The sequence below is a fragment of the Nothoprocta perdicaria genome, unplaced genomic scaffold, assembly GCF_003342845.1.
Source record: "Nothoprocta perdicaria isolate Ctin4 unplaced genomic scaffold, notPer1 scaffold_58, whole genome shotgun sequence".
NCBI lineage: Eukaryota > Metazoa > Chordata > Aves > Tinamiformes > Tinamidae > Nothoprocta > Nothoprocta perdicaria.
This window is the reverse complement of record NW_020455843.1, coordinates 820,834-848,042: the sequence shown is the minus strand read 5'-3', so window position 1 is coordinate 848,042 and position 27,209 is coordinate 820,834. Positions and strand designations below refer to the sequence as shown.

The 27,209-nt window shown below is 40.8% G+C and overlaps 2 protein-coding genes across 2 annotated transcripts in view; one reads left to right on the top strand and one right to left on the bottom strand.

Annotated features, from left to right (window-relative positions):
- Nucleotides 1-27,209, top strand: part of CTNNA2 (catenin alpha 2) — a 394,793-nt gene that overhangs the window by 250,108 nt on the left and 117,476 nt on the right. The gene's annotated exons all lie outside the window — the stretch shown is intronic.
- LRRTM1 (leucine rich repeat transmembrane neuronal 1) lies at nt 5,180-6,834 on the bottom strand. The gene has a single exon (XM_026048901.1). The coding sequence runs from the start codon at nt 6,743-6,745 to the stop codon at nt 5,180-5,182; it is 1,566 nt and encodes a 521-aa protein (XP_025904686.1). The 5' UTR covers nt 6,746-6,834.

Sequence of the window (27,209 nt, the reverse complement as noted above, 5' to 3'; positions counted from 1 at the left end):
CAATCAGCTTCATGCTTGGGAAGGAACCCATATAAACGCTCGATTTGTTCCCATTATTCTAGGTAGAGGAGGTCAAGGAAAAGTCTAACCTTGATTGGGCTCAGAAAAAGAAATACCTGCTGTATGTTTGTGAGGTATATAATGAATGTGGGAATCTGCTCATCTCAGGATTACCCTTCTGTCCTCTCTGACTGGAAAATGAGATATTGGGGTAGAAAAGCCCATCTTTGAGAAGACATGGAGGGAAGGAGATTTTAYGTTTCTCTCCTAAATCTTCCTTGTTGTCCTTGCTCCACTTCCAACATGGGAGGTGGAGACACAAATATCACATCTCCCTTGCGTACATAGGGGCCACCTGAGCTCCTCGCCTACTCCTGCCTTTCCTTTCATCAGGTGCCCTCATCCTTCCCTAGTGTCTCTCTCCTTCAATAAACCTGTTTTGTGTTGGTGCCCTCCTTTCCAGAAGCTGTTTCATCTCTGCTTACATAGTCTTTAGAGCTGCTTTCTCCACCCACATCAGCCTTTTTCATCTCTGCTAGTCCTTTAGATTTAGCTGTCTTTAAAAAAAAGGAAAGGCGAAGGAAACCAGCAACAATCTGGTTTAGTCATCCTTACTCCAGTCCCCCCTCTCCTCTTTTGCTCCTGTGCTGCTTCTCCTTTATTATTTGTATGATTTTTAAAGCATCACTGATAGTCTTCGTGACTAAATACTCCTTCTCCTTTGCCATTCTGAAAACCATTGGGGGTGCTGGGGGATGAGAGAGGGTTGTTGAGTGTGTCCTTTTGCTGTTAATACAGAGCGAGACGTAAAAAGAATCAAATTTAGTCCATCAGAAAAGCAACCGACGGGCTTTTTATCAGCGCCAAAGAAAATGATCAAATATATGCATTTCAAATACCCCTCAATGCTCCAGCCATAAAAAAACACATAGCATGTATTAAATTATATAAAAATCTCCTTAGATATCATTAGTGATTTTCTCTGACACACATATGCAAAGTAATTAGGAACGAGGTATGGGGTTGCATCTTTAGACTGGTACAGAGTGTCTGGGTATTGCTGCACACATGGCAAATCAGACCAGCCCCTTGATCTAGACCCCTGCAGCACTCCAACAGAGTGGTAAAGCATGGAATTTGCTGCTTTAACACAGGATTTCTTTGTATTTGATACATTTCAGGCCAGAAACAGAATGTGGTACATTAGCATTGATCTATGGTTTGATATCACTTTTTTTTTTCCCTTTTTTAATGTAGTACAGAAAGGAAGGAGAAAAGACAGAAAGGAAAATAAATCATCCCTTATATACATTCCAAGCATACACAGCTACAGTTCCTCCAGCCCTGCGAGGGTATTGATGTTAGGAGCAAGGGATTGCATGCTAGAGATACGTAGTCCTGATAGTGTTAACCATCCTCAAAAAAAGGCACTTCCCTTGCTTGCCTTTCACCCTTTCTTGTTCATTACAGAAAAAAAAAAGGAAAACACTAAAAATATTATGCTAATAATGTAATTATGAAAAGGAGATCACTCCTTTTACGTGGAACATTAACAGGGAAATGTTTAAAATATTTTCCCTCTTTTGATATTCCCCAAGCATCTCTGGAACAAGAAACTGTCACCAACCCAAACCACTTTTTTTCTTCCTTTTCCTCTCTTTTTTTTTTTTTTCTTTTTATGGATCCGTATCTTAAGCTAGGATAAGGAGATCAAAATAGAAAGAATGACATATCTCTGGACAGTTGGTGAACATGAAATTTGAAAGGAAGAGAGGGTGAAAATTTATTCCTGCAATTGCTATACATACACTACAAATATAGTAATGTTCAAATATACCAATGCAAGAAGCCTGGAGCAGGATGAAATAACTGGATCTGTAGTAATTGGGATGAAGCAATATGCTTGCTCCTTTATTTCTTTATTATCCCTTTATTTTTCCAAGTAAACTTTCAGGYCAGCTGTTGGCAGCCTGTAGAAGACCTGTATGCCACCTAAGAGCAAGGGCCTTCAGTGACACCCAAGGAGCCTTCTCTTTCCACCAGTAGATATTTATGGGTATCCTGGGGAGATCATTAGGAACATAATTATCCTTATCTGTGTTTTTAGAAAAGATATCCCAATGAGAATTTTTGCAAGACATCATTTTCCGAAGTTTAACAAGTGTCGCCCTCCGTAGGGAGGATCCATCTGTCATCCTGCCAGGGGAGACAAGTCACGGGTGGCTGTTATCCCTCTCCAGGAGGACCAGGAGCAGGCAGTGCCAGATTTAGGGATTTAGCCCTTAATGAGGCCGACAAAAGCATCGCACCTTTAAAGAGAAGTGTGGTGTGCAGTTTGCTTAAGCTGTCGATGCAAGACGCACAGAGGAGAATAATTTGCCCAGGCGGAATTGCTCGAGTCTCACCAATGTTAGCTGGAGATTGCTAACACCAGTAAACAGCATGAATAATTCCCGAGGTGTGCAGTCGCCGGTGTGTCTCAAATACAGCCCCCAAATGCTCGGAACGCTCAAAGAAGCAGAGCTGCAGGATGCTGGGTTCATCCACGTCACTCTTGCGTTAGGTTTGCAGGGATCAAAACGTGACCATGCTGATGTGKTCCCTTATAGCAATAGGGGATCACTGTAGCAGTAGAGCTTTTTTTAGAAGAAAAAAAATATTTAGGGTCTTTTTATTTATTTATTTATTTTCAAACCACCTGTAGACAATATTTTAGCAATCTCGGTTGCTTTTGGGAGCTTCCTGGGTTCTAGGTGTGATCAGGGTTTCTGATTGCAGTGCTGTATGTGGATGGAGTTCCTAGTTAGCCACTTTTTTTTGATCTTTCATGGTTAAAAACCCCATTGGGCTCAGAGRAGATTTCAGTGGGAAGACAAACAAGCAAACAATTTAAAAAAAAACATATATTTGCCCCTCAGTTTGCATGGTGTAAAGTATCTTCACTAAAAATAGGATTAGGCACCCAAACKAGCAAGGGGCTTCCTTCCTGCTGAAGCAAAACCATTAATTCACACATGGGTATTCAACATCTCCAGGTAATGGGAGTTTTAGGATGCATCAGATCCTTGGGGACTAGAGGCACAGAGACAGAAATATTTATTTGCTTACATATATAAAAGTCTTGCTTTAACAGTAGCAGATTGCTTCTAAGCTGTGGGTGAGCTGTGAGTGGTTGCAATAATAATAATAAAAAAAMCAGCTTACATCTATTAAATTTCCTATGAAAAAAGTCCTTGCCCAGCCCATATGCTCATTGCTTTCACTGATAACATAGTCTCAATAAATAAAAATGTCGGTTAGAAGGTTATATCTCATGCTTCATATTAAACAGGATGCAATGTATCAAAAGGAGGAAAATAAGTTTGTAGTCCTTAAAAAAACATTCTCAGATAGAAAAAAAATACAAAATTCACCCCTCCTGGGTGTAATTAATAGCTGAGAATCTGCTATGCAGGGAGAAAAAAAAATGGCTTGATTGGTGCCTAATCTCTGCTTTATACTTCATTTAGAGTAGGTGGCAGTTTCATTATATAAAAACTAACAAACCTACACTAAATTAAACTGTGTGCTTTTTTTTTTTTTCCCCTCTGCTGATGGTAAACTAAGAATGGAGAAATATGTACAAAATACAGTGGTATTACCCAATTCTTTACTAGTAGGATTTTATCAGGATGTGATACTATAGGAAGAAATTTCCAAGCTGCTTTTGCTGATGGCAGGGAGGGGGTTCTCAATGTGCAAGGAGTTGCTCCAAAGATGCATCAGCAGGTTGTTCATGTGAAGGAATGGGAGGGGGAAAAAAAAAAAAGAAAAAAGGGGGGGGAAAAAAAGAGCAGGAAAGGAAGCTTTTATTGAAGGGCAGTCAAATAAAACAGCTGTGTGACTGCACATTAGGAAACGGCTGCTCCGCTGCATAAATCCCCCGTCGGGAATTGGGAGTGAGCGGTTCGTGCTCCTGCATCCTCTGCAGCTGGTTTGACGGGGGCTTCAGCGCTGCAGGGGACGAGCATGAGAGCGGCTCATCTCGCGAGCAGAAGTCTGCCCCAATAACTCCCTCGCAGCCAGGGTTTCACATGCGCAACACCACCAGGTTTCACCCCCTCAACCCCCAAAACCTGCCGGCTTCAGCTCTTGTTCCACCCCAGCTCTGCAGGGCTGGAACCCTCCCTCCCCTGCCTTCAGCAGCTCTCAGTGCAGCACAGAAGGAGGGCGGAGGGAAATGAGCCGTTCAATTTAGCTTTTTTTTTTTTCCTCCTTTTGCCTGTTTTAAGAAAAAGATGTACAGCACTTTTTCAGCATTCTTTCAAAATTTTCCTGTTTTTCTTTTTTGCTGAGACTTTGCAGCCCAGTTTTGATGCAACATTATTTTTAAGGAGGGAGGGGGAGAGTGTAGCTTTTATGGGTCTCARAGCAATTTGCTGTCTTTAAAAAAATAATATTTCCTCGTAAACACTTTCCTAGGGCCACACTCAAAACTTTCGGCCTTCCAACCTGAAGTGGCCCCACGTCGCAGTGACATCCAGATATGGGCAGCACGTTAACAAAAATCTAACTCCAGCGCCATGCTTTATATCTCCAGGCACATGATGGAGGTGAATGAGCAATAATTACAAAGTGAAGCCAGATGGTTAATTTTAAAAATCCGGCCATTTTACGGAGCTCCTTTGCTCCTCGACTTCCCAGTGCTCAGTGGGAGGAGGAAAGGGGTTAAAACCCTTGCATTTGGTACACAGGGAGCAAGTCAGGTAACATACACCAGCCTGTAAAAACTGTAAATGCTATTTTATTATTATTATTATTATTATTTTAAACTTTTCTCTTCATTTACAAAAATCAATAACCGATACCTTTTTTTTTCCTTTTTTTTTTTTTCTCTTTTCTTTTTTTCTTTTTTAATACACTCTCAGACTCCTGAATATCGACAGGTCTTCCAAGGGAGTAGCATCATAGGAAACCTTAAGGGGGACCCTCCTGAAGGTTGTTTTTGTTTTCCTTTTTAAGACACAATAAAGCTAAAATATCAAAGTCTTTTAGGCCGAGCCTCTCGCGATGGCAGCCGGAGGCTGGAGTCCCCGGCCCGGCCCAGCGGCCCCTTGCGCCGAGGGCCGGCTGCTCGCCGGTATTTGGTTGCACGCGGCTGAAATCCTTTCCCCCCACCCCAAAAACCTCTGCCCGTCCCTCACACCTCGCATTCCCTGGCCGGCTGCTGGTGGCAGGAGCACGAGCCGTACTCGTTAATGATGACCARGGCGCCCTCAATGTGGTTGGGTTTGTAGTCAACATAATATTCCTGGGCTGACATGGCAGCCATTTGGTGCATGGTCTGTTTCTGCTTCTGCTTGCGGCGCTGCGTCACGAAGCACTGTCTTAGGTGCCGCACGCTGGCCGGGAAGCACTTCCACGAGACGTAGAGCACCAAAACCACGATGAGGAAGGAGAAGATGAGCGCCATGGTGCCCGTCACCACCTTGTGGATCTGCACGGCGTTCTCGGCGGGCTCGCCGGGCAGCGTGATGGGCAAGAAGTCCGTGGTGGGCCAGTCAGCACCGGCCACAGCCCTCCCGTCATAGCCCGCTGTGGCYGAGCTCAGCCCGTAGGCTTGCTCGCTGCCGTTGGTCACGGGCACCGGGCTGCCCGTGGGCTCGGCCRCCTCGTCGCACAGGTGGAAGGCGTAGACGGCGTCCAGGAGGTCCTCGCCCTGCGCGTACTCGGGGGTGGCGCAAAGCAGGTTGCCGTCGTAGCGGCCCTTGAAGTCGCTCAGCCACGAGGCCAGGGCGCAGACGTTGCGGCCGCAGTCCCACGCGTTGGCGGCCAGGCTGATGCTGGTGAGGGCTTTCCAGGAGGACAGGATGCGCGGGTCCACGTACGTGAGGCGGTTGGAGTCCAGCTGCAGCGACTTGAGGTGGGGCACGCTCTCGAAGACGTGCGGCTCCATATACTCGATCTCGTTGCCCGACAGGTCCATCTTTTCCAGTTTCCATATCCAGTCCAGCGTGTTCACCACGATGGTGACCTTGTTCCTCCGTAGGCAGAGGGAGTGCAGTGAGAGGAGCCTGGGAAAGTGGGCTAAATTCACCTTCACCAGGTCGTTGTGCTCCAGGTGGAGCTCGGTGAGCTTGAACAAGCCCGCAAAAGAGTTTCGAGCCAGGCTCTTTAACTGATTGTATCCTATGTCTAGAAACTTGAGGCTGCGGCAGTCCTGGAAAATTCTCACGGGCACAAACTTGATGGCGTTGGACCGCATGTGCAGGCTCGTGAGCTTCCGCAGCCCGTGGAAGAGGTCCGGCTCCAGAGCCTGCAGGTTGTTGTACGATAAATCCACACTGCGCAGGTTGGGCATGGGGCGGAAGGTGGTGTTGGGCAGCTGGGTGATTTTGTTGGAGCTCAGGGTGAGCTCCTTAACCCGCCGCAGTTTTTGRAAGGCGTCCCCCTCCACCGAGCAGATGTGATTGTGATCCAGATAGAGCCACGTGAGCTGCATTAACCCCGCGAACTGTCCGTCACGCAGCTCTGAGAGGCTGTTGTACCGCAGAGACAAGCCCATCATGCCCGACAGGTTGCGAGGCATCTCTGTGAGATTCAGTGATTCGCAGTACAGCAGCCTGCCCTCGCAGCGGCAGAGCTGCGGACACCCACTACTCACGGCTGGCAGCATTTTAGAAACGATACCCAGCGTACACAAAATCAACCCCGGGGGCTTCCTCAGCAGCCAGTTTAAGCAGAGACCAATGAGAAGGAAATCCATTAGCAAGAATATTTCCGAGTGCGCTCGAGAATGTCCATTGAATCGTTTCGAATTCTACATCATATTTTATTAAAAAAAAATAAAGAGAAGAGGGGGGGAAACGAGGGGGAGTTGGGGGGGGAAGGCAGGGAAAAAAAAAAAGAACGGAAAAAGGCAAACAAATGCAACAGACACAGAGCCAAATATTTCACTTTACAGCATGCAGGAGCTGTGCCGCGTTAAAGTTCGCAGACATTCAAAGGTAAAACGACAGTGATTTTGTTCATGTTAAATGCTGCAGCAAAGGAGAGAGAGAGAGAGAGACAGAGGGAAAAAAAAATTCTTTCTTCATGAGAGAATTTAATTAAAAAGTGTCTTACCCACCCTTTTCCAGAGAGTGACAACCTCCATTCAGTTGCTTCCTTTGTGTTTGCACTAATTATATGCGGAGCTAAAAAAGACCCCTCTGTGCTACCAGTGCCGTCCCTTTCAGCGGCGTGCAAGGCTGGCACGCTCACAATGTCTTACTTTGCTTCTGCTCGCCGAGCTAGAGGCTTGCCCGGCTCGCTCCCCGAGCCGCCTCCTCGGACCCGCAAGTTTTCAGAACTAGGTGCATGAGCTCCAGTCTTCTCCTTCTCCCTCCGTCCTTCTGCTCTGCGGTCACCGCCGCGCCGCGAGAAAGCCTCCAAACTCTCGCCCAGCGATGCCGCCGGCTTTGGCCATTTGCTTAAGGTCCATCGTTTTGCCACCGCCACCAGCTGGCACCACCTTTTTTTTTTTTTTTTTTTTTTTTTTTTTTTTTTTTTTTTTTTCACTCCAGATAGAGGGAGAGATGACCCTTCCCGCAGCGAGCGGCTGAAGGGCCCATTCCGTGTTGGCTTTTCCCCTCGTTAGGTGCTGCTCGGCGCCGAGGCAGGAGATAGAGCCCGTCGCTTCGCGGAGCGGCGCGCTGCTAGAGCATGCAGAGGCACCTAGTGCTCACTGAGTGTCGTAAGCCGCTCAGGATTGCACGCCTGCACCGTGCGGCTCGGGCAGGGGCAGGCGGAAAAGGGGGTGGGCGCAAAAAAGCAGCCGCGGGCGCCAGCCGGCAAAGTAATATATATGCCCTCGGAGGGAACGGCGAGGGCTCCGCGGCCGGCCGGCCATCCRCCCGCCTTGGCAGGCAGCTGGGTCGGGAGCCGGAGCGTTAGGGATCCTCTTCTTTCCTTCCCAAAGTCTGAAGTCGTCAGGGCGTTAGACGGGAGAGAGAGAGGGAGGCTCTTGGTTTCGTGTCTGGGGGAGACGGATGTGTAAGGCAGTATCCTTGGATTGCTTTTTTTTTCTTCTTCTTCTTCCTCTCTGATTTTGATGATGAGATTTGCCTTTTGGAGTCTTTTTTTTTTTTTTTTTTTTTACTTTACTGTATGCAGTCCACTTGGGAAGGTTGAATTTTAAATTTTTTTTTTTTTTTTTTTTTGTTAGAGGTGGGTGGATAGATGCAGCTTTATTCTGACGCTGTCTATAGAGAGCAGCGTTTGATATTCTGTGCGTTCTTTCTCATAGAAATGCAGGCAGAGCTCTGCAAATAGGGATGTCCAGCTTCATATAAGCTTTAATTACATTTGGTCTTTTTCCATCCTGCATATTTTGTGTGTGTTCAGCACATGCTTTTCCTAAAAGCTTTTTTTTTTTTAATTTTCCTTTTTTTTTTTTTCTTTTTGCAGTGCAGGCAATGGCACGCAAAACTATTCTTCTTGCAGCATAAAGGATACTGTGCTTAGGGAATAAACTAAGCTCAATGTATAGGTTGCTCTGGCTGCGTTGGTGGCATGAAAAGAGGGGGCTTGGAACCCAATTACCTGATAAGTTTTGCAGATTTTGTCATTCTCTGTTCCTTGCACCCCCCMAAAAAATCCTTGCCTAATAATTTTCAGTCCTCATTAGCTATGGGGAAGGCATCGGCAATGAGCTATCTGTGTGAGATATACAAGACTTCTGTCAGGAAAAGGCTGGCCATCTTTTCCTATTAGGGAAAAGACTGTAAAACCTGGGTGCTGGTGAATGTGATCAGAGCTGACGCCCCAGGATTCTGCACGAATTTGCTTATGATGAAGTTTGGCATGGAAATACAAGTATTGCAGAAGATGGTGCTAATTTTCTTTTTGAGCCAACATAGGTTATGAAGTGCTGGAAGCAGGGCAAATGTTACATTTTCTGATTTTCTTTTTTTTTTTTCCTTAAACAGCAAATGTTAGTGTGAAAAACCTTGCTTTTGAAGTATTTGGTAGAAAACGGTAGAGCTGTGCATTGCATTTGAGTGTGACTGGCTGCTTTGAGTCGGTGCTGGTATAGATGAAGGCATGCAGTGATTTGATGCAGTAAAAGTTGTTTTACCAAAGTCCCAGAAAACTTAGGCTCTCATGCATAAAAAATGTGCAAAAGAGCTTCATTACGAATGTATTTGTTCAAAACAGTCTCCTTAAATGAATTACAAATATAAAACAATTTGGACTGCAGTTCCAGGACGTGGGAATCAATGTGCTTTTATGCTCCCATTTCAGTTTATTTACATGCCTCTGCTCTCTGCAGCCCTTTTATTTCAGCGTGAGTAACGAGTAGGAGAGAAAATGTGATGCTTTAATACTATATAAACCTCTTACATGTTTGATCATTTGAGAAGGAAAACGGAGCATGTTCTTCCCCTCCTGAGATCACACTGTCTTATTCAGAGCAGGCTGTTTGTGCAAGAGTCCACTGGTTGCAGTACACCTTAATTCTCTCCCTCTGAAGGCAAAAGCAAGGGAGAAGGTGATGAAAAAAAGCAGGAATGAGAGCATAGCAGCAGGAGAAGAAACTACAAAACCCTTTTCCAAGAATGTATTCCATGTTAGTGTTCCCAATATTTTGGTGTAATCATCAGGAAAAAGAAAAATAGGCTTGAATTGGACAGACACTGCTTCACAGCAGGAMGGCTGCATCCCTCATAGAGTTACAACCCTACCAGTTTTCTTGGGGGTAAGTCTTGATGCCTTCTGCCACAAAACAATTTTGAGGCAGATCTGCCAAGGTAGCCCTAAAAATCTCAGCTGCGTCATCCAGGGAAGTTGACATTTTCTGCAAATCAGGAGATGATGATGATCACTTAGATACCATCTAAAYGCTATATGTAGAGCAAAGAATTCCTCTAGCAGAGATGAAACACCTTGATATACTCCACTGTAAGGAGCTGAATGCTTTCTTCACTGATGCTTCTTGCTATCACCTGCAGTACAGCTTGGATGCTAACCCATCTGCCCACTCCCACGCTGGCATATAATCTATTATCATTTGGTTACAGGAGGTAAAAATTAGAGCAGACAGCAGAAGACCTTTATTGCATCAAGTTCAAAGACTGACAACTAGAATTAGGGACCCAGAATCAGTGCCCCTAAGCACAGTGGCTCACAGCTCTGTCAGGCCACGTGAAAGACTCCACTTTGTCCAAAATGTTTTTGCGAAAGAGAATTCAAGAACATGAGAGACGGGAGACCTCAGTGCATGGACAGGGTTCTGGTGTGAGTCAGGGCATTGACCACATCTAAGAGTTGAGGAACCTGGGTGTGCAAAGGCAAAGTTGGGTGGATATATGTCTTAGACCTGCAGTACTTTCTGTAAATTTGGTCTTTTTGGTATATTTTCTAAGCTTTCTTAAATGTGCTCTTCGTTGCAATAGAACTAGGAATCCTCTTTGAGCATGATTGTAATGCAAAGGGCTTAACATCCACAGATTAAGCTGTTATCACAGCCAAACTGTTAAGTTTACACATTTTCTGAAGTTTCAAAGCCTCTGGCAAATCTCTATAAACGAGCAGATTTAAATTAGCTTTATTAAGTGTGCTATTATGAAACATTTTAAGGAGCATAGACTAAGTTTATATGTATTTAAGAGAGATAAATTGATGCAAAGTAGGTTATGGAAGAACAATATAAGTTTTAGAAAGTTCAACTGGGAAGCTATTTATTGGCTTCATCACAAGCATGATTCATGGGCATAACCAAGCAGTGATTCTCAAAAGTGTACAGGCTGAAAAAAGTTTTTCCATGTATTTAGGCTACAGATTTTAATATAATCTTCAAATTAATGTCACATCACTTAACTGATCTCAGAATTATTTCATACTTAATCCTTATATTCCTTGGCATTTCTGCTGGTGCCTAGGTATTCAATAAGTCTAAGTTTGCGACCCAGTGCAGTGGTTTTGAGCCAGAGTGAATAAAAATTCAGATTCTGGCTCCTTATGTCTACATAGGCACATACAAATGTTTAATGTTAACCAAATATTAACCAACAAAAATATAGAAAAACAAAAGAGCATATAATTAATTTTGTTTATTGTTAGTGTATATGAAATACTGAGACTTTATTTTCTTTCTTCTGCCATTTCCTGAGAGGTTTCTATCGGTATAATAAGAAATGGGAATTTTAGTGATGATTTTAATTTCCTTTAGTGAATGGACAGACTCAAACCTTGATCTTGCATGGTAGTCTTTAATTTTCAAGTGCACTGAACCATGGCATTTCTTATAAAGGAACAGTTTAAAAAGAGCAAAGGGAAGAAAGAGATGTGTCTCCAAGCAAAGCAAATTAAATCTGTTATTTTTCTTATATTTATGTCCTGGACACCGCTAACATTGGGCCACCTGTACCCACTAAAGAGAATTTAGAACATTATTGGACAAGTACATCAGATGTATAATATGGGTCTTTAAATGACTGTAAAAATACCCACTTTTGTGCAAAACAAGCTTTTGGCCAAAATATCCCTGGCCRCTCAAGATGTCAAAGTAATGTCAATAACTGCCATTCATTTCTTGCCTCATTATCAGCATAGAATAGACAGAGTGAATGTGTTACAGCCTTTAAACAATAGATATTCTTATGTAAATGGCCTTATTGTTTTTAACAATGTAATAAACCTTCATTTTTCCGTCCAGCCATTCTGTTACCATCATCAGCCATACTGAATAGCCTATATCGTGTGTCATCATATATATTCACTCATGGTGGTGACCTGTGTGTAGAGTTGTCAATGCAGTAGAGAAATGTTGCTATATATTTATAATATATCAGCGGTAAAATGAAGTGTCTCCCTTATCCACTCATTACTGGAATAATAAGCTAAAGAGTCACCGATTCTCTTAAATATCTGTGAAATTGTCTATGAATTTCTGGATGGGCTGTAGAAATTCATAGACAGTCTTAGAGATTGTGAATGTTCAAGTGTATTGGAAAAATAAATAGCGTTACTAAGCACAGAAAGCATTCTGTTTTGATTAATAATCAAGTTGTGGAGGATCATATAGCCTCCTGGTTAAGCAAAGACTGCCTTGTTACAATCAGGTTATCTGCTTGTTGCAACTCCTAGTTTGGAGGCAAATTGGAAATGTTCACCTTGTTTTTCAGTTAACTCTTTCTCATTAATAACTCTACAGCACTCTTGGGGAAGTTTTGGAGGAAGCATTTGTAGGGAGGCCTAAGATCGGCTTCAGGATGGCTCAGCTACAAATACGCTAGAGTGACAGAATAGCAGAGCTATTTAGGAGCATGAAACATCTTCCCTGTAACCTGTCGTGCCTACATGACTTACACTGGCAGAGCATCTCCTTCTGGTGCATCTTGTGTCGCTCAGAAAATCACCAAGGTACCATTAGTGACAACATCTCAGCTGAGGATGAACCTGGTGACCTAGGACTATGGGTATAACCACACCAACATACTCCTTCCATGGAGCAGTCGCTATTACTGCTTTGGGATAACCTTCTTGATGTAAAGCAGCTTGCCTTTTTTATTGATGAGACAGCAGTACATACTCTTCTGACTTTTAAGGTGCAGGAACTGAGAGAATTGAGAGGAATTTATGAAATCAATTATTGAAAGCTACGACGTACAACTTAAAAGCCATTCCTGGCAATCTCCTAAAAAGTCTTTACACAAATGGATGAACTGTTCTTGGAATTTTTTCCCTGAGAAGAAAATCTTTTCTTCTCAGTCTTGGACAATCAATTCTTCTTAATCTGTTTCTTTGGCTTCTTTCCAAACATGTTTTAATGGACAAAGAAAAAATATAGAAGATAACAAAACTATGCTGACCTCCATGGGTATGTTATTACCAGGAAAGTAGTTTGGTGCCACAGTTGGTGCTATGGGAAAATAGATTTATGTATTTCCATAAAGAATAAGTATTTTGAAATGCCATAAAGCCTTTTGAGAGCTTTCTTTCATCAGAGAGGAATTCAAATTGACTGTTGCAGAGAAACTGTGCTTTTGGTAACATTCCTTGGAAATTATATAATTCGGCATGTTTTTAGATCTGACTCCTAGAATTCCAGAAAATCTGCACAATATTAACCAGGTTATGTAGTCATGGCAGTAGATGTGGAACTATAGCACAGCATCTATAGGTAAGCAGGCAATGAGATGTTTGGCAGCCTGTGCTATCTGAAGCTAAGTCTGTTTCTTGGTATATTTTGGCAGTCTGAGAACCATCATTTTTATGTCTCATCCTTTTATTCTAATCATATATATTTTTATATTTATATATATACAAACATATATATATATGATCTGAAGGGAAAACTTAGGATGAAAAATTGAAATCGCAATTACGTTTTTTGTTTGTGTATTGCATCTTACTGAGAGATTACAGGAAATCCGGTTAGGTAGTGCATAGATATAACAACACAGAAATCAGGTTGAATTATCCCATTTCGCATAGGAGACACTGTGATGTTCTTTTTCAAACTTAAAAGAAGACAATTTGTTGATTACCTAAAATATTTATGGCTTAATTACGTATTATTTGCAACTGATGTAATGTCTAAGAGCATCAATGACGGGTCAGGAGTCTCAGAAGGACATACTTAAAGGCATAACAACAGATAGTCATGCCTTCTAAAAAAAGAAAACAACCTGACCTCTCCTTAAATGACTTAAATATACTGAGCAGTTTCATATAGCAGGGGTGATCCATGTGTGGCGTATGTGAAAGCTTAGCTTTGGGTAGCCTAGGTTTGCTCATTGACTTACTTAATTTTGTTAGAACCGATATATGGGCAGACTGAACTATGATTTCCTGGCTCTTCCTTGGTCTTGTTTTCAACATATTAAGTGTCTATGCTGAAGAYCTGCAAGAAAGATAAATGCAAGAAATATATAGTATTGCTCTGAATAAATGGATAGTCAATTCTGGAAACAGATACAAAGATGATTTTGAACTTACCTGCAACGTTCTAAAATATATACACATGCACACAGACTCATTGACAACATATATGTACATATATATATATATAATCACACATTATATGTGTTATACAGGATGAAACAGCACATTTAGAGATAAATAGTAACAAAAATCTAGGCTTTGCCTAACCTATGTTAAGCTAGTATCCTATTTTTTCCCTTATTGCTAATTTTGAGTCTTGAATATTCATGTAAAATTAAGAGTTTATTGTTTTTTAGGACTCAATTTATATTTAAAATTAGTAGAAGGATGCATAATTGACTGAAAGAATTAGCCTGTTTTTCAAGATATAGGACATTTTAGTATGTGTTTTGAATTCTAGAGACCATTTTAAAGAACACTTGGCTTCTACTCTTTTTTTTGTAGTGCAAATTAATTATAATTTGACAAGAGAGTGCTTGATTTTCTTCTTCAAATTTGGTGTAGAGCCAAGCTTTATTAGTTAGAACCTCTAAATCAAAATCAAAGGTCAGTATCTGTGAAATGCCTGTGGTTCAAGATATATTGTAGTTCTTTCCCCATTATTCATAGATTTTTATCTATGAAAAGGTGTTTATTTAAACAGATAGGGTCTGCTCCATGTAGGCCTGAGCAGAGGCTGTGGAAAAATAACCATTTTTGATGATTCTATCAGGAACGTTCCGAACAGCAATCATAAAGAAGTGGGAAATAAGTGGTGGGACCCTCTTGAATTATGGACCTCTTTGGAGCATGTCCCACRGCGGGTTGAACCTGGCGATTCCACTTCTCCTGCTGGGCTGCAGCTCCCCGCTCTTCCCGAGAGCATCATTTGGCAGCCCAGATCTAACCAGGCTCACCACACATGCTGTTCACCTTGGGCCCATTTGGGGAATTGCAAGATTTGGGGACTAAAGTACCCTGCGTCGAGAATATACCAGCTGAGATCAGAAGGACAGTGAGCAGGGCAGGTGGGCATAGCTTCATGCTCATGAAAATGAAGCTTGCGGTGGCCGAGCAGAGAAGCATTTAAAGGTGCCCCTGTATAGTATCTAGCATGTCATGTCCAAATGAAGACAGTCCTGTTCCTATTCCAATTGCCATGTCCTAGTGAAGACAGTAATAAAAAACACAATGTGACTTGGAGACAATAATTTTTGGACAAGAATTAGTGAACGCAATAGTCCTGTAAACATAATTTGTACTAGAGAGATTTAGACGTGTTGCCTTGAGGTTAGGTCAGCTGAAGTCCTTTCTATACATTTTCCTGTCCATATATGTGTTGAAGACAATAAGCCCCAGAAGACTTTGCAGATGTAGTGGGAAGAACCCTTTCTTTTGCCAGAGGATAAAATGCTGTTCAAAGGCATTTACGCCCATAAAATACTATCAACAGCAATTATAAAAGGTCTATCACAAAAAACAAACGAACAAAAAAACCCCTCAGATGTTGCTTTTTCCATGGTCGACAGTTTGTGGGACCGTGGAGCCTGTTGAAGGCTTCTCTAACAATGCAAAGTAATCCTGACCCTGGATGCTTCSCTGATACAAACTGAGCTCTGAGTCTTTTGAAAAGTATTCCTTGACTTTCTGGATTTTCTGGCAAGCATGATGGTATCCATTAAATACCGATCAGATTTAACAAATCCAAGAGATGAGCTTATGCCATCATATATTCCTTGCCTAATAATATTGCAAATAATAACGCACTGCAGTACTTCTAGGATGTTCTAGACCTTCTAGATCTATGAAAAATATGAAAAGTAAGTTTTTCTTTTTGTTTCTGAGGGAGAACAAAAGCATTTTATTTATTGATTTGATTTTGCCTTTCTGCCTAAAGATGAGAGGAAAAAGTGACTTAGCTACTTTCAAGGACTGTGAGAGAAATACATCATTTTTCATAATGTTTGATGAATTGCTTACAGTACTTGTTTTACTTTAAACTGCAATTAAAGATCGCCCTCTAGTCAAAAGAAAAATGTGATAAAAATGTGACTTGAAACTGGGCAGAAAATTTTCTAAAGCCCTCTGGGATTAATTCCAGTAATTATTCAATCTGACGTTTCGCAGAGCAATAACCCTTTATGTATGAACTCCATTAATCATAATAACATAGTTCACATGTCAGTGACTTCTGTCCAGGCACTTCATGTAAAAGGTTTAACAGGAGACTAACAAACATGTTCATTAAATATAAAAAAATTACATTTATTAAAAAATTAGTGGACGTGGACAGCTTTCAGCTGGGTGTTCGTGCAAGGTGCATATCTCTCTACAAATGCACTGAATTTTGATACAGATAGAATGAAAGTAATGTCTCCTGCTAATTTCATGTGATTTCATTAAAAGCACTTATGTCTGTTTTAAATGGCCATATCAAAATCTTTAATGCCAGCTTGGTGGGCATTTAGACTTATAACAATTAGACTTCAATATTTAGACYTAAATATTGCAGTTGTTTTTTTCTCCTATAGACTGTCCTCGAYAGGTTTGCCTTTCTGATCGGAAATTTTATTATATTCATTTCCTTGGGTAAATATTTGGGTTAGTATCTTTTGCAAGGTCTACACAGAGGAAATAAAATTTCTACTTCAGACTTTGTGCAAGCAGAAGCAAGGATACCTTTTTGCTTGCATCTGAGCTTATGACGTGTTACTGGAAGCGCACAGTGAGTATTGGGTACCTGTCTGCGGTGACAGGCGGCTCTGAGAGAAGTGTTGTTACATCTGTCAGGGTTTCATCAGCTGAGGATATTTTATAATGGTTCTGCGTGTTCAAAAATAGTGGTTCAACAATGCAGCAGTGCGAGACTAGGTGCTCGTGTTTGAAGAACGTGCCATTCTCTTCGTTGCAGATTCTGACCTTGGTTTATGTTCTCAGAGCTTGAAAGCAGAATTATCTATGTTGTGATGAGAGATGATAAAGACAGGCTTGTACCGAACGTGGGTAAAAGGCAAACAAGTTTGTTTTAATACAGCCTCCTCAAGCATCTTCTAGCKTATTCAGAAGCTCAGACCAGTTAAAATTCCAGGAAGAGTTCTAACTTTTTTAGGCATATAGCAATATGCAATGCATCTGAACTGTTATTTTGACTAATGTTTTCAGTTCTGGAATGTTTTTTTACATGTCAGTTGTCATTCTTTGCACACTCCAGTAGATGGCAACTCCAGTCTTCATGACGTTTCATCTCCATTCAAACTAATAATATTTTGTTCCTAGCCACCCCCACACGCACCTATTGCATCTCCCCTGTATAAATGACTACGAGCTTCACAGGAACGTGATTCAATTCCGCTTTTATTGGAAACATCACGTAGCATCTGATTTGAAATCAAAAGCTACCAAAGGAAAATAAAAAAGAGGCCCACAAGCACCTCTCCTTCTGGATCATAAAGCACACAATGATTCCCCTATAACTTAAAAAAAATATATTTTAGGAGATTTCATAAAAAGGATTAGCACCGGCAACTTTTTTATGTGAAATAAGTGAATTGGTTGACTGCAAATACAACATAGTGGCTTTGTGCTTGATGGTTTGACTTTACAGCATAGCATACAAACCTTCCTGTCCTTGATGTTATTTATTTTCCCTGTGCACGGGAAAAGCTTGATTAAACTTTTTAAAAGTTGTGAGGTATCAAAAGGCTGTCYTTATATATATATGGTCTACCTGGGTATGGATCTCTTGGGAGATGGGAAGAACAGACTGGTGTATATCAGCATCTTACAAGTGAGAATTTTCTCACATACCCTCTTCTGCTCAAAATGCTCAAAATATTCAGCCTAAATTCCATCTGCAGTCCCAAGTCAACCAAAGGGCCCTTGTTCCATCCTTCTGTATCGAGACTGCAGTCTAATTTTACTAAATCGCGTCCGCAAAGTCTTATTTTGCAGTTGGTGGTTAAAAAGGTGCCAGGAGAGGCATGGTTAATAAATCATTTCTTTTCTGAAATGAAATGCAGCTATAAGTTCAAGCAAATATGTGCCGCTTCTTGGAACTTTTCTGATTTCCTGATTTTATTTGTCGGGAGTTTGCAGCAGTTGCATAACAAACTTTAGAATTGCCAGGCTCTGCAACGTGGTGCCAGATCACATGGCTCAGGGACCAGTAGGTATAAACATCAATTGTTGAAAATAAATGGCAAAAAGTTATACAGCGAGGCAATACTTAAGGCCAGATTTACATGTTCACGCATCTCTCTGTCTTCCCTTGCTTTTCAGTGCAGACTTGATTACACCGTGGGCATTTTTATTTCGCAGAACCAGCCTTAAAATAAATTATGCTCATATAAGACAAGCGGAATATTGGTCCATTTAAGCCTGACTGATTTTTATGTAACAAATTCATGAGCAAGGTAATTAAATCTCTTTTGGACGTCTGCTTTGTTTCTGGAAAGATTCCCAAGAACCTCAGAGAGCCGCCTTGCAGGTTAGACCCGGGTCCTGGGTCCATCGCAGCTAAGTGGCTGGTTTCTCATTAACGCATTTAGCGCCGTGGGAACTACTCCACCAGAGTCTTTATTAAAACTTGCTTAAGGCCAGCATTTTCCCTTGGGTCAATAATGACTTTAGAGGAATGGATGAGGAAAGCTAGATTTGTTCTAGCTGCTGGCGTAAATTATGTCTCATCGGGGCCTCCGGGCTAGTATTTCAGATCCGCCACAGGGCACTTCATCAAAATTTCTATTGCAGCCTTGAAATAGGGCCTTGTGCACCTATTAGTAAATGCAGAGCACATATTTGAAGCTCTCTCCCCTCCACCCCAAACTATGCGACTTGCCATTAAATTGACAAGTGCACCGTTGAAGTGCAAAGTTGAACCGTTGCACAATTCTTKGCACTTATTCCTGATTAAAATAATAGAACATCCTTTACTATTCCTACTGTAAATAGATATTTAAATCCTATGTCTTGTTGTCATGGTCTGAGCATGGTGTTKATGTTGATTTTTATTTTTTTACAAGTTTGGGAAATCTGCTCGTGTTGGTAGTATGCTACAACAGCAGCTTAATCAAGACCTCAGATTTATGATCCTAGAACAAATTGCTAGCTCTCCTATCACTAATGTGRTTTTAAAAATGATCATATGGAGTTTGCAAAGTCCATATGGGCGTATGGAGTAGTCTATGGGCATTTGTGTTCTTTCTGTTTTTTAGCAGGATGAAGTATTTCATCCTGCAAACAGGGGGGCTGGATATAAAAAAGATATCTATGAGGGGTATGAGGCAGCAGCATCTTTTTTATTATAGAGCAGCTTTTCAAGATGTTTTGCTACTAACCGAAAACTGAACTAGTTCAGTAGCTACAGTAGACTGTAAAGTTGTACTTACTTTCCTGCAATGTGTTTATTCCGTACTGTAATTTTAGAAAATACCATTTTAATAGCATCATGGCAAGGCTAGTTGAATACATTTTTGTGTATAGATAAGTTTTTTTTTTCCCTGACAGTTTCTAAGGCTGAAACAACATTCCACRTTGTAAAAGAAAAATCGCGTTTGTATGAAATTTGTAATCCAGACAGACTAGCAAGAAAGAGAAAAGTATATAGTTTAACAGAGTAAATATGGTCCACTTACACTGTATTCAATCCCTAGGAGTAAAAAGCATATTTTATTATTTTATGTGTCACTTGATCAAGATATGAGAAATCAGCTTTTCCATAAACTTTTTCCAATCAATTTGTGCTTTCAGCAATACCAATCTAATGCAATAGTCATTATTTTAGGCATTCAGCTGGGAGGAGAATAGAGTAGGCTACAGAGAAAAGATTTTAAAAGGTGGTCAAAGGAATTTCACCAGCCAGTTTTAGCGAGAGTTCTGTGGTTATATTCTAGTCATATTCTTTTTTGTTTTTTTGTTTGTTTGTTTTTCTTTTTAAATCTAAAATGAATTCATCTTTAATGTTGTTTCTTATAATATATAGAATAACCAGAATTTAAAGGTTCATGTTCGGATCTTTTAAAGATACTTAGAAGTTGACATGGATTCTCACCACAACCACAGGCTGTAGACATCTCAAATATTGAATCCCAGCCTCTGACAGTGTATTGGAAAACTCTGAGTTCTGGGCCACAGTTTTAGAGTGGCTTTATTCTTATTTTCGAGTAGTTGGAACGTTGAAATGAAATTGCCTTTTCCCCAAAGAAGACTAAAAAAAATGGTGTTTAACTTAAAAAAGGCAACTCATCTGACTTAAAAAGTCAGCTCTCTAGTCCTCCTTGCACTAACTTGTCTGGCCCTACTCTTGCCAAGGACTTTTATGACCCTCTCTGAGCCTGACTCTGCTCTCATCATGGTGGTTTTGCAGGTTCTTGGCATAGGTTTCAGGCTCCCTTGGGTTGTTTGAACAGGCTCACTTGCTCCTCCAGAGAAGATTAATCTGTCTTTTCCTTGGAGATTTCCATCTAAACAGTCCTTTTAGAGAAAGACTATGTGAATAATATAGAAAACTCGAGCTCTATTCTATRTGTTTAATGTGGAATATTGTATGCAGTTCTGGGCTCCCCAGTACAAGAGGATCCAGTGGAGGGCAACAAAGATGATTAAAGGACTGGAGYGTTTSTCATATGAGGAAAGACTGAATGAGTTGGGCCTGTTTAGCCTGGAGAAGAGAAGGTTGAGAGGGGATCTGATCAACATGAACAAATACCTGAGGGGAGAATGTAAGGAGGAAAGAGCCAAACTCCTGGCCACAGTGGTGGCCAGGGACAGGACAAGGGGCAATGGGTGCAATTTGAAACCCAGRAAGTTCCATCTCCATGTGAGGAGGAACTTCTTTACTATGAGGGTGCCAGAGCCCTGAAATAGCCTTCCCAGAGAAGTTGTGGAGTATCCTGCTCTGGAGGTCTTCCAAACCCACCTGGATTCAACCAGGTGCCTCGTTCTCTGGGTGTCCCTGCTGGAGCAAGGGGGTTGAACTAGATGATCTCTAGAGGTCCCTTCCAACCTCAACCATTCCTCAATTCTGTGATTCCTGTAATTCTTTCAGGTCATTACAGCCGAGTAAGTCATAGCAAAATTAACATTCTTAGTTAATGCAGTAAGTGTTGAAAGCCACTAGTTCACCTTTCCATTAGAGGGAAGTGACTTGAAGGAATTGCCATTCTTGACACACCGTCACCTTCTGTAGATCTCTAGAGTTTGAGTATTTCTTACCAGCCAGGAGTTTRCCAAGCCTGGTACATCAAAGCTTTCAATGTTGGCCTTGTTTTCCTGACTTCTGGAACTCTGGTTGATCTTTGAATCCCTTCTAAATGCTCCAAGTTTCCTTGACAAGCCCAAACAGAGCACCAAATTCAAGCTGAGACCTCTCTAGCTCTGAAGGGAGTGCATGGATTGCCTCCTGCATTTCCCCAGCCACGTATGGGGTTTCTCACCAACGAATTGCCTTTTCTGCAGCTGGGTGGTATCGATGACTCACATTCACCTCATGACTCAGAAAAGCCCTGAGAACCTTTCCTACAGATTTACCACTTAGTTACTACCTATTCGGTATTTTATGGCTAGTTATTCCYGACTGAGCGCACATCTTGAACATGACCCTATTGAAAAGCATCTTTCTTTTCCCCTCCCTTTTGAGGACATAGCTACAATTTGTCAGGATCCTTCTGAATTTTTATTCTGCCCTCCAGAGTACTTTCACTGCTTCTCAGCTTGGTGTCACCTACAAATTTAATAGCCGTAGTCGGTATTCTATCACTTAGGTCATTAATGACAGTATGAAACATYGATGGACCCAGAACAGACCTTTCTCTGTCATTTCTATGTGAGTCAAAKGATTGCTTTTACGTAGTAAGCTCGTTATATGGCATAGATAATTATATTAACAAAACCAAGGGATAGAAAGAAGCATCCACATCTAGCAGTGATGGTGGAAGGAGAAAAAAACCTGTGCTAATATTACCTTTTCTACTGCCATTTTATTTTTGCCTAAGTTGTAGTTCTTTGCCTTTGYATGGACTTTACAGAGGAACAAAGCAGATAATCTGCCTGTCACTCCAGAGATGAGCTGGGAATTTAGAAGTCCTGCAATGAGAAGAAAAGAGTGTTTAGGTAACCTTCACAAGCAGTTTAAGCTAWACCTCATTCTTCCACTTGCCCAGGCAGAACATAGAGTAGAAACTAGCTCTGTAATTTAAATGAAAAAACCTACAAGGACCTAAAATAAAAGATTTTTTTTTCCTGTTTTGAAAGAACTCTGATCCCATGGATGCTTAGACAAGTGTGGCCCCGATCTTTGCCATTTCAGCCATGTGACATCCCTTCCCATGCTGAATTATGCATTTCCTTAACTTCTATTTTAATATGAGATAACACTCTGAAAGAAATGTTTTCCGTGTTCTGCTGTGGAAACAGACACATGTCTCCTCATTTATAGCCATAAAATCTCAGTGAGAAGACATATTACATTCATGTATCATGTCCCTATGAGCTAGACATAACATTTGAATTACTGATTACCTGAATTATTTGTAAAAATTCATGAAGCTGGACAGCTACGGCCCTGAGGAGTCTCAAAAGCATTAATTATTTTCAGTGAAGTCTTGACATACATTATATCCATTAAGTTGTGTCTACACCTGCTTGCCTTAAACTGTAGCACCTCAAGGTCACCCTCACTGCTCAGTCACTAACGTATATGCAGAATAGATTCGATTAGGAGGCTCTCTCTTAAAGCTTAGGTTTGTAGTATTGAAACAGAGCTTCAGTTATTTATTCAATGGCAATATTCTCCCAGGAATATACTAAAGCAGCTTTGTTTTGGTATGTTGGGATGGTTATTTACAAGCCCACACACACGCAATAAATGACAAGCTGATACAATTTTTTTTGTTATCTTAACAGCATTTCCATGAAACTTTGGCTCTTGTGGAATAATCTATTGCATTATTACTTTCAATTTATTTGACACCTGTCCAATACTCTAGACACTTCTATCTATCTCAAATACTTCTATAGCTTCCAGTACAAYGGTATTTTTTTACTTTCAATTTTTTTTTGTGTCGTTTATCTTCGGAATGTCTCTGTGAAATATTCCCACTTATAAAACAGATAGAAAAAGTAGAAAAAGACTAAACTGACATGACAAACACTGCACAGGAAGCCTACGCTGGAGCTGAGCTGCCAGAGCTCATCCCCAACTAGTGATACAGTTTTCCCATCTACAAAATCATAATGCCTTGGTTAAGCATTTACAGGTCAAAGACAAAACAAAAAGCAAAACTTCCCCAGCTTTCCCAGGCTTTGCTTTCTGGTTTGTATTTTCTATTTTTACTTTTTTTTTGTTATTATTTTTTAAGTCTTTGTAATCTGCATCTCGGAAGATGTTTACCTTCTCATGTGTCCTATTACTCTTAATGTCCCAGCGTGCTGGGACTCACATGCCCAATYTCAGTCACTCTGTGTTCGAGGCTTAAGTTTCCACCACAGGGTCTGCAAAAGTTTGGCACCACAAGCCTCAGAGCTTCTCAGTCCTTTGATGCAAGAGGCTTTAAATCTCTACAGAGATATTTCACTGCATCATGTTATAAAATTTCTTCCAGCACAGCCTCAGATCCCACACCCCCTATAAAAAGCATAGGGGATCTTCTTTTCCCTCATGGTACAATCTATCAGCTCTGCTACTAGCTGTGCTGTTCTCCTAGTTTAATCTTTCTGCTATCCCATTCAGTCGGACACAAGGTCGTCCCATGGCTTCGTTTCTGGAAGTTGCACCTGGARATGATAACACRTATATAAGGTGCTGAATGACCCCAYATATATAAGGTGGCATCTTCCCAAGCATCACACACATGCATTCAAGAGCTCCCAGTGGCAATCCTGTTGCCTTTCAGTGTTTGATTTGTATCCACTAAAACAGGTAGCTCAGAGCACTCTTGTATGTGCCCTGCTTGATTTGCCTGTGAAAAGGCAGCACTCCTGGTGTCCAGACCCTTCCAGGGTGGCAGCTGACCATTTAGAGCTCTGTGTCCACTACTTTTATGTAGCCAGAATAAACCTGAGCTAGTCAAAACCTTGCTTTCTTTCTGCAGGAAGATGGGTTAAAGCAAGGCATCTGATATTGCTGTGAGCTGCAAAAGACAGAAGAGTAGGGACTGGCAATTTGTGAGGCTGAGGCTGTGAGTAATGAAAGGAGAGTGAAAATAGAAGTGGAATTGATTCAGAAAGATTGAGAGCAGGGGGCTATTGATATGGARAAATACAATATTGGACAAAGGGAAAAAATGTGAATTCACAGGTGCTAATACTATGTGAAATTTGCAGGAATTTGATAGGGCTAGTAGAAGCAGTTCATTTTTTAGAGACAAAAGTTGTATGAATCTCTAGGGAGATAGCATTGGTAATTAGGAGAAAAATGTGTTGAATCCGTCTGATTTATAAGCTGATGCTAGCACTAATATTAGTTCCAGATCTGCTGAAGCAATATGACAATCTATTATAAAAGCACAAGGATGTTATTCATTGGATTTACTTGCAACAAAGACACACCATAGAATATGAGTGATATAATTCGACCTGCTTAACATGCAGAGAAATGTGAATAGTGCCAATTTGGTGATACAGCCTTGGTATGTTGCTTAATAACTGGGAGTAGTTGAGTATGTAATTAAAATAAAAATGTGAAGATACTCAGTATCTTTGGATTAGAAGAGAAAAAAAAAAGAAATAATGAGGAAGTCTAATAGTGGAAATTAAAAATGACATTTAAATTAAAATCCTGCGCCTATTTGTAAATGTGACAGTGTTTCATGTGCTTTTGAACAGTACAATATGCTCTCCTTATATCAGCATAGAAAACAAATTTGTTTGCAACTCGCTCACCATCAGATTCCTGGAGGTGGTGGGGGATGTCCCTTTATAATAAGCACTTGATTTAAGTGGGACAAGCGAGTTAAATACGGGTCCGTGTGTGTTGATGCAGAAAGCYGAGCTAAAAGTCCATTTTTGCTCTTCATGGAAAAGCTTCCTGGACTTGATTCAGTGCTTCTCCACGAAACTCCCCAAATCCAGGGGAAAATCATACAAGCAGAAAAGGTCATAAAATGCCCCAAACAAATTGCTCTAAACAGCGTAATCTATAGGGGAGAATGGGCAGATACTGCGCTTTGTCTTTTTTTTTCCAGAAATTTAGCCTACATTTCTGCTTTGAACAGATGTCTCTTAAAAAGCATATGGGAAATTTCCAAGAAAGTCCAGTATGCTTGTGTTTTATTGTATTTTCGAGTGTACAGGGATCACTGATGTGAAGAAATGGAAGCAAGAAGGATAAGAGAGGAGAGAGCTTTTACTTGAGATATTCTGAGGGTCTACCTTTCCTTTAAAGTGATTCATCAGACCAAGAGATGTCTCCATTGAAGCTCTGTAGGTGTTGGCATGTTTAACAAGCAACCTCAAGGATGCCAGTGACTTTAGAGAAAGCCTTGAGTCATATTTCTGGTGTGAGAATGGAAAAACAGATGAGATATTGGAGTCCAGGGTCTGAGGAGATGAATGACGAAACCATTTGTGCCTGCATGAGAGTATTTTTTATTACTAATTTGCCTTCACCATATTCTTCCCCACTCACCAGGGAGCTGTTTTCATGAGACCACATGCTCTTGAGGTGAGAGCTAAGGTGCCTACCTGTATCTTAACAAGACTGAAATGAAGAGACTGACCTTGGCTGAGGGCTTTGAGCTTTCTGCTGGAAGTGTCCACCTATGCATATGGATCATCATTTGCATKTGTTTGCATAACAGGATAAGCGTTGGATAGTGTTTGCAGGCTTCACAGAAGCATTGTGGAGTGAGTAGGTGGTTCGCGCCCTAGAAGACGGAAAGTTTTTGATGGGACGAGAGAGTAGGATGAAAATTAAGATTCCAAATATTATTTATGATTTGTAGTCACTGCTCCTAACACTTCTGTTTTGAAACTTCCATATATTTAGTTTTTTTTCTATATTTCCTATATCTTTGTTTCATGCAGAGAATTATTAATCTAACTATTTAATCTAAGCCTTGCAAAGAAAGGTTTGAAATGGTCCCATAGGACRTAAAGCCAAAAGGCAAATGAGCATAACACAAAAACTGCTCTTTTTCAAAAGCTTGTGCATTTTAAGCAACATTCTTTTGCTTTCCTAGCCTGCAAGTCTGTGAGATCTTTAGACCAGCATTATTATGTCTAGGGATCATATCTTTTTGTTCAGTATAGCATGCATACGCATACTATATACTATGAATTCTAAATGCTATGAATTCGAGGAATAGGTAAGAGGAGTTTGTTCTTCTGGATTGCCACCTCAACGTAAATCCTGCCAYAAGATCAAATAGAAAACATTTTATAAATATTTTGTTGCAACTAGAGCACATTTATCACTGAAAACTGGCTAAGGTGTCATTTTGCCATTTGATCAATCTCTGATGCTATAGTAACTGGCATTTAAAAAATGCTTCGATRGAGGAACATTTAGGTTATTGACTTTTTATAATAAATATTTGCAGATCATATTTAAAAAACAGATTATTTAACCTTCTTTAGGAAATAGTAAAAAAAAAAGATATGTTTATTTTCAGTGCAGTCTTTCACAGAATCACAGAATCACAGAGTAGTTAAGGTTGGAAGGGACCTCTAGAGAACATCTAGTCCAACCCCCCTGCTCCAGCTGGGAATCTTTCACAAAGATCACTGTGTCTAAACACTGACATTTCAGTAGTGTGCCCAATTAAATACAATGCTTTTTTTTTTTGCTTTTTTTTTTTTCTTGTTTTTTCCTCCCCCCAAATCAATAAGATATATGGTCAGTATCTACACAGAAAATCACAAAGTGACTTTTCCTCTGTAGGGTAGGTTTCCTTTTTTCCTCCCCCCAAATCAATAAGATATATGGTCAGTATCTACACAGAAAATCACAAAGTGACTTTTCCTCTGTAGGGTAGGTTTCCTCTACCACTTGTCTGGTAAGGAAAGATAGTATTTTCCCAAATTCACATTCCCAGGTGATCCTATCACTTCTGTGCACTGTCTCCCAGCAGAGCATAACTGGGACCTCAAGGCTACCACACAAATATTCCATATATTTTGTTTGAGAATGCATAGAATAATCTGAAAGCATTTTAGAAATACAGAATTTATTGTTTAGACTTGTAGATTATTTCTCAGTCCATAATATAGAAAGCAGAAGATTCATTGGAATTATTCTGATTTGGAGGAAAAATTTGGAGTAATTTTTAAGTTGGTATAAATCAGGCAGGATTACTAGTATTTATTTCCTAAGGAAAGAATCGTGC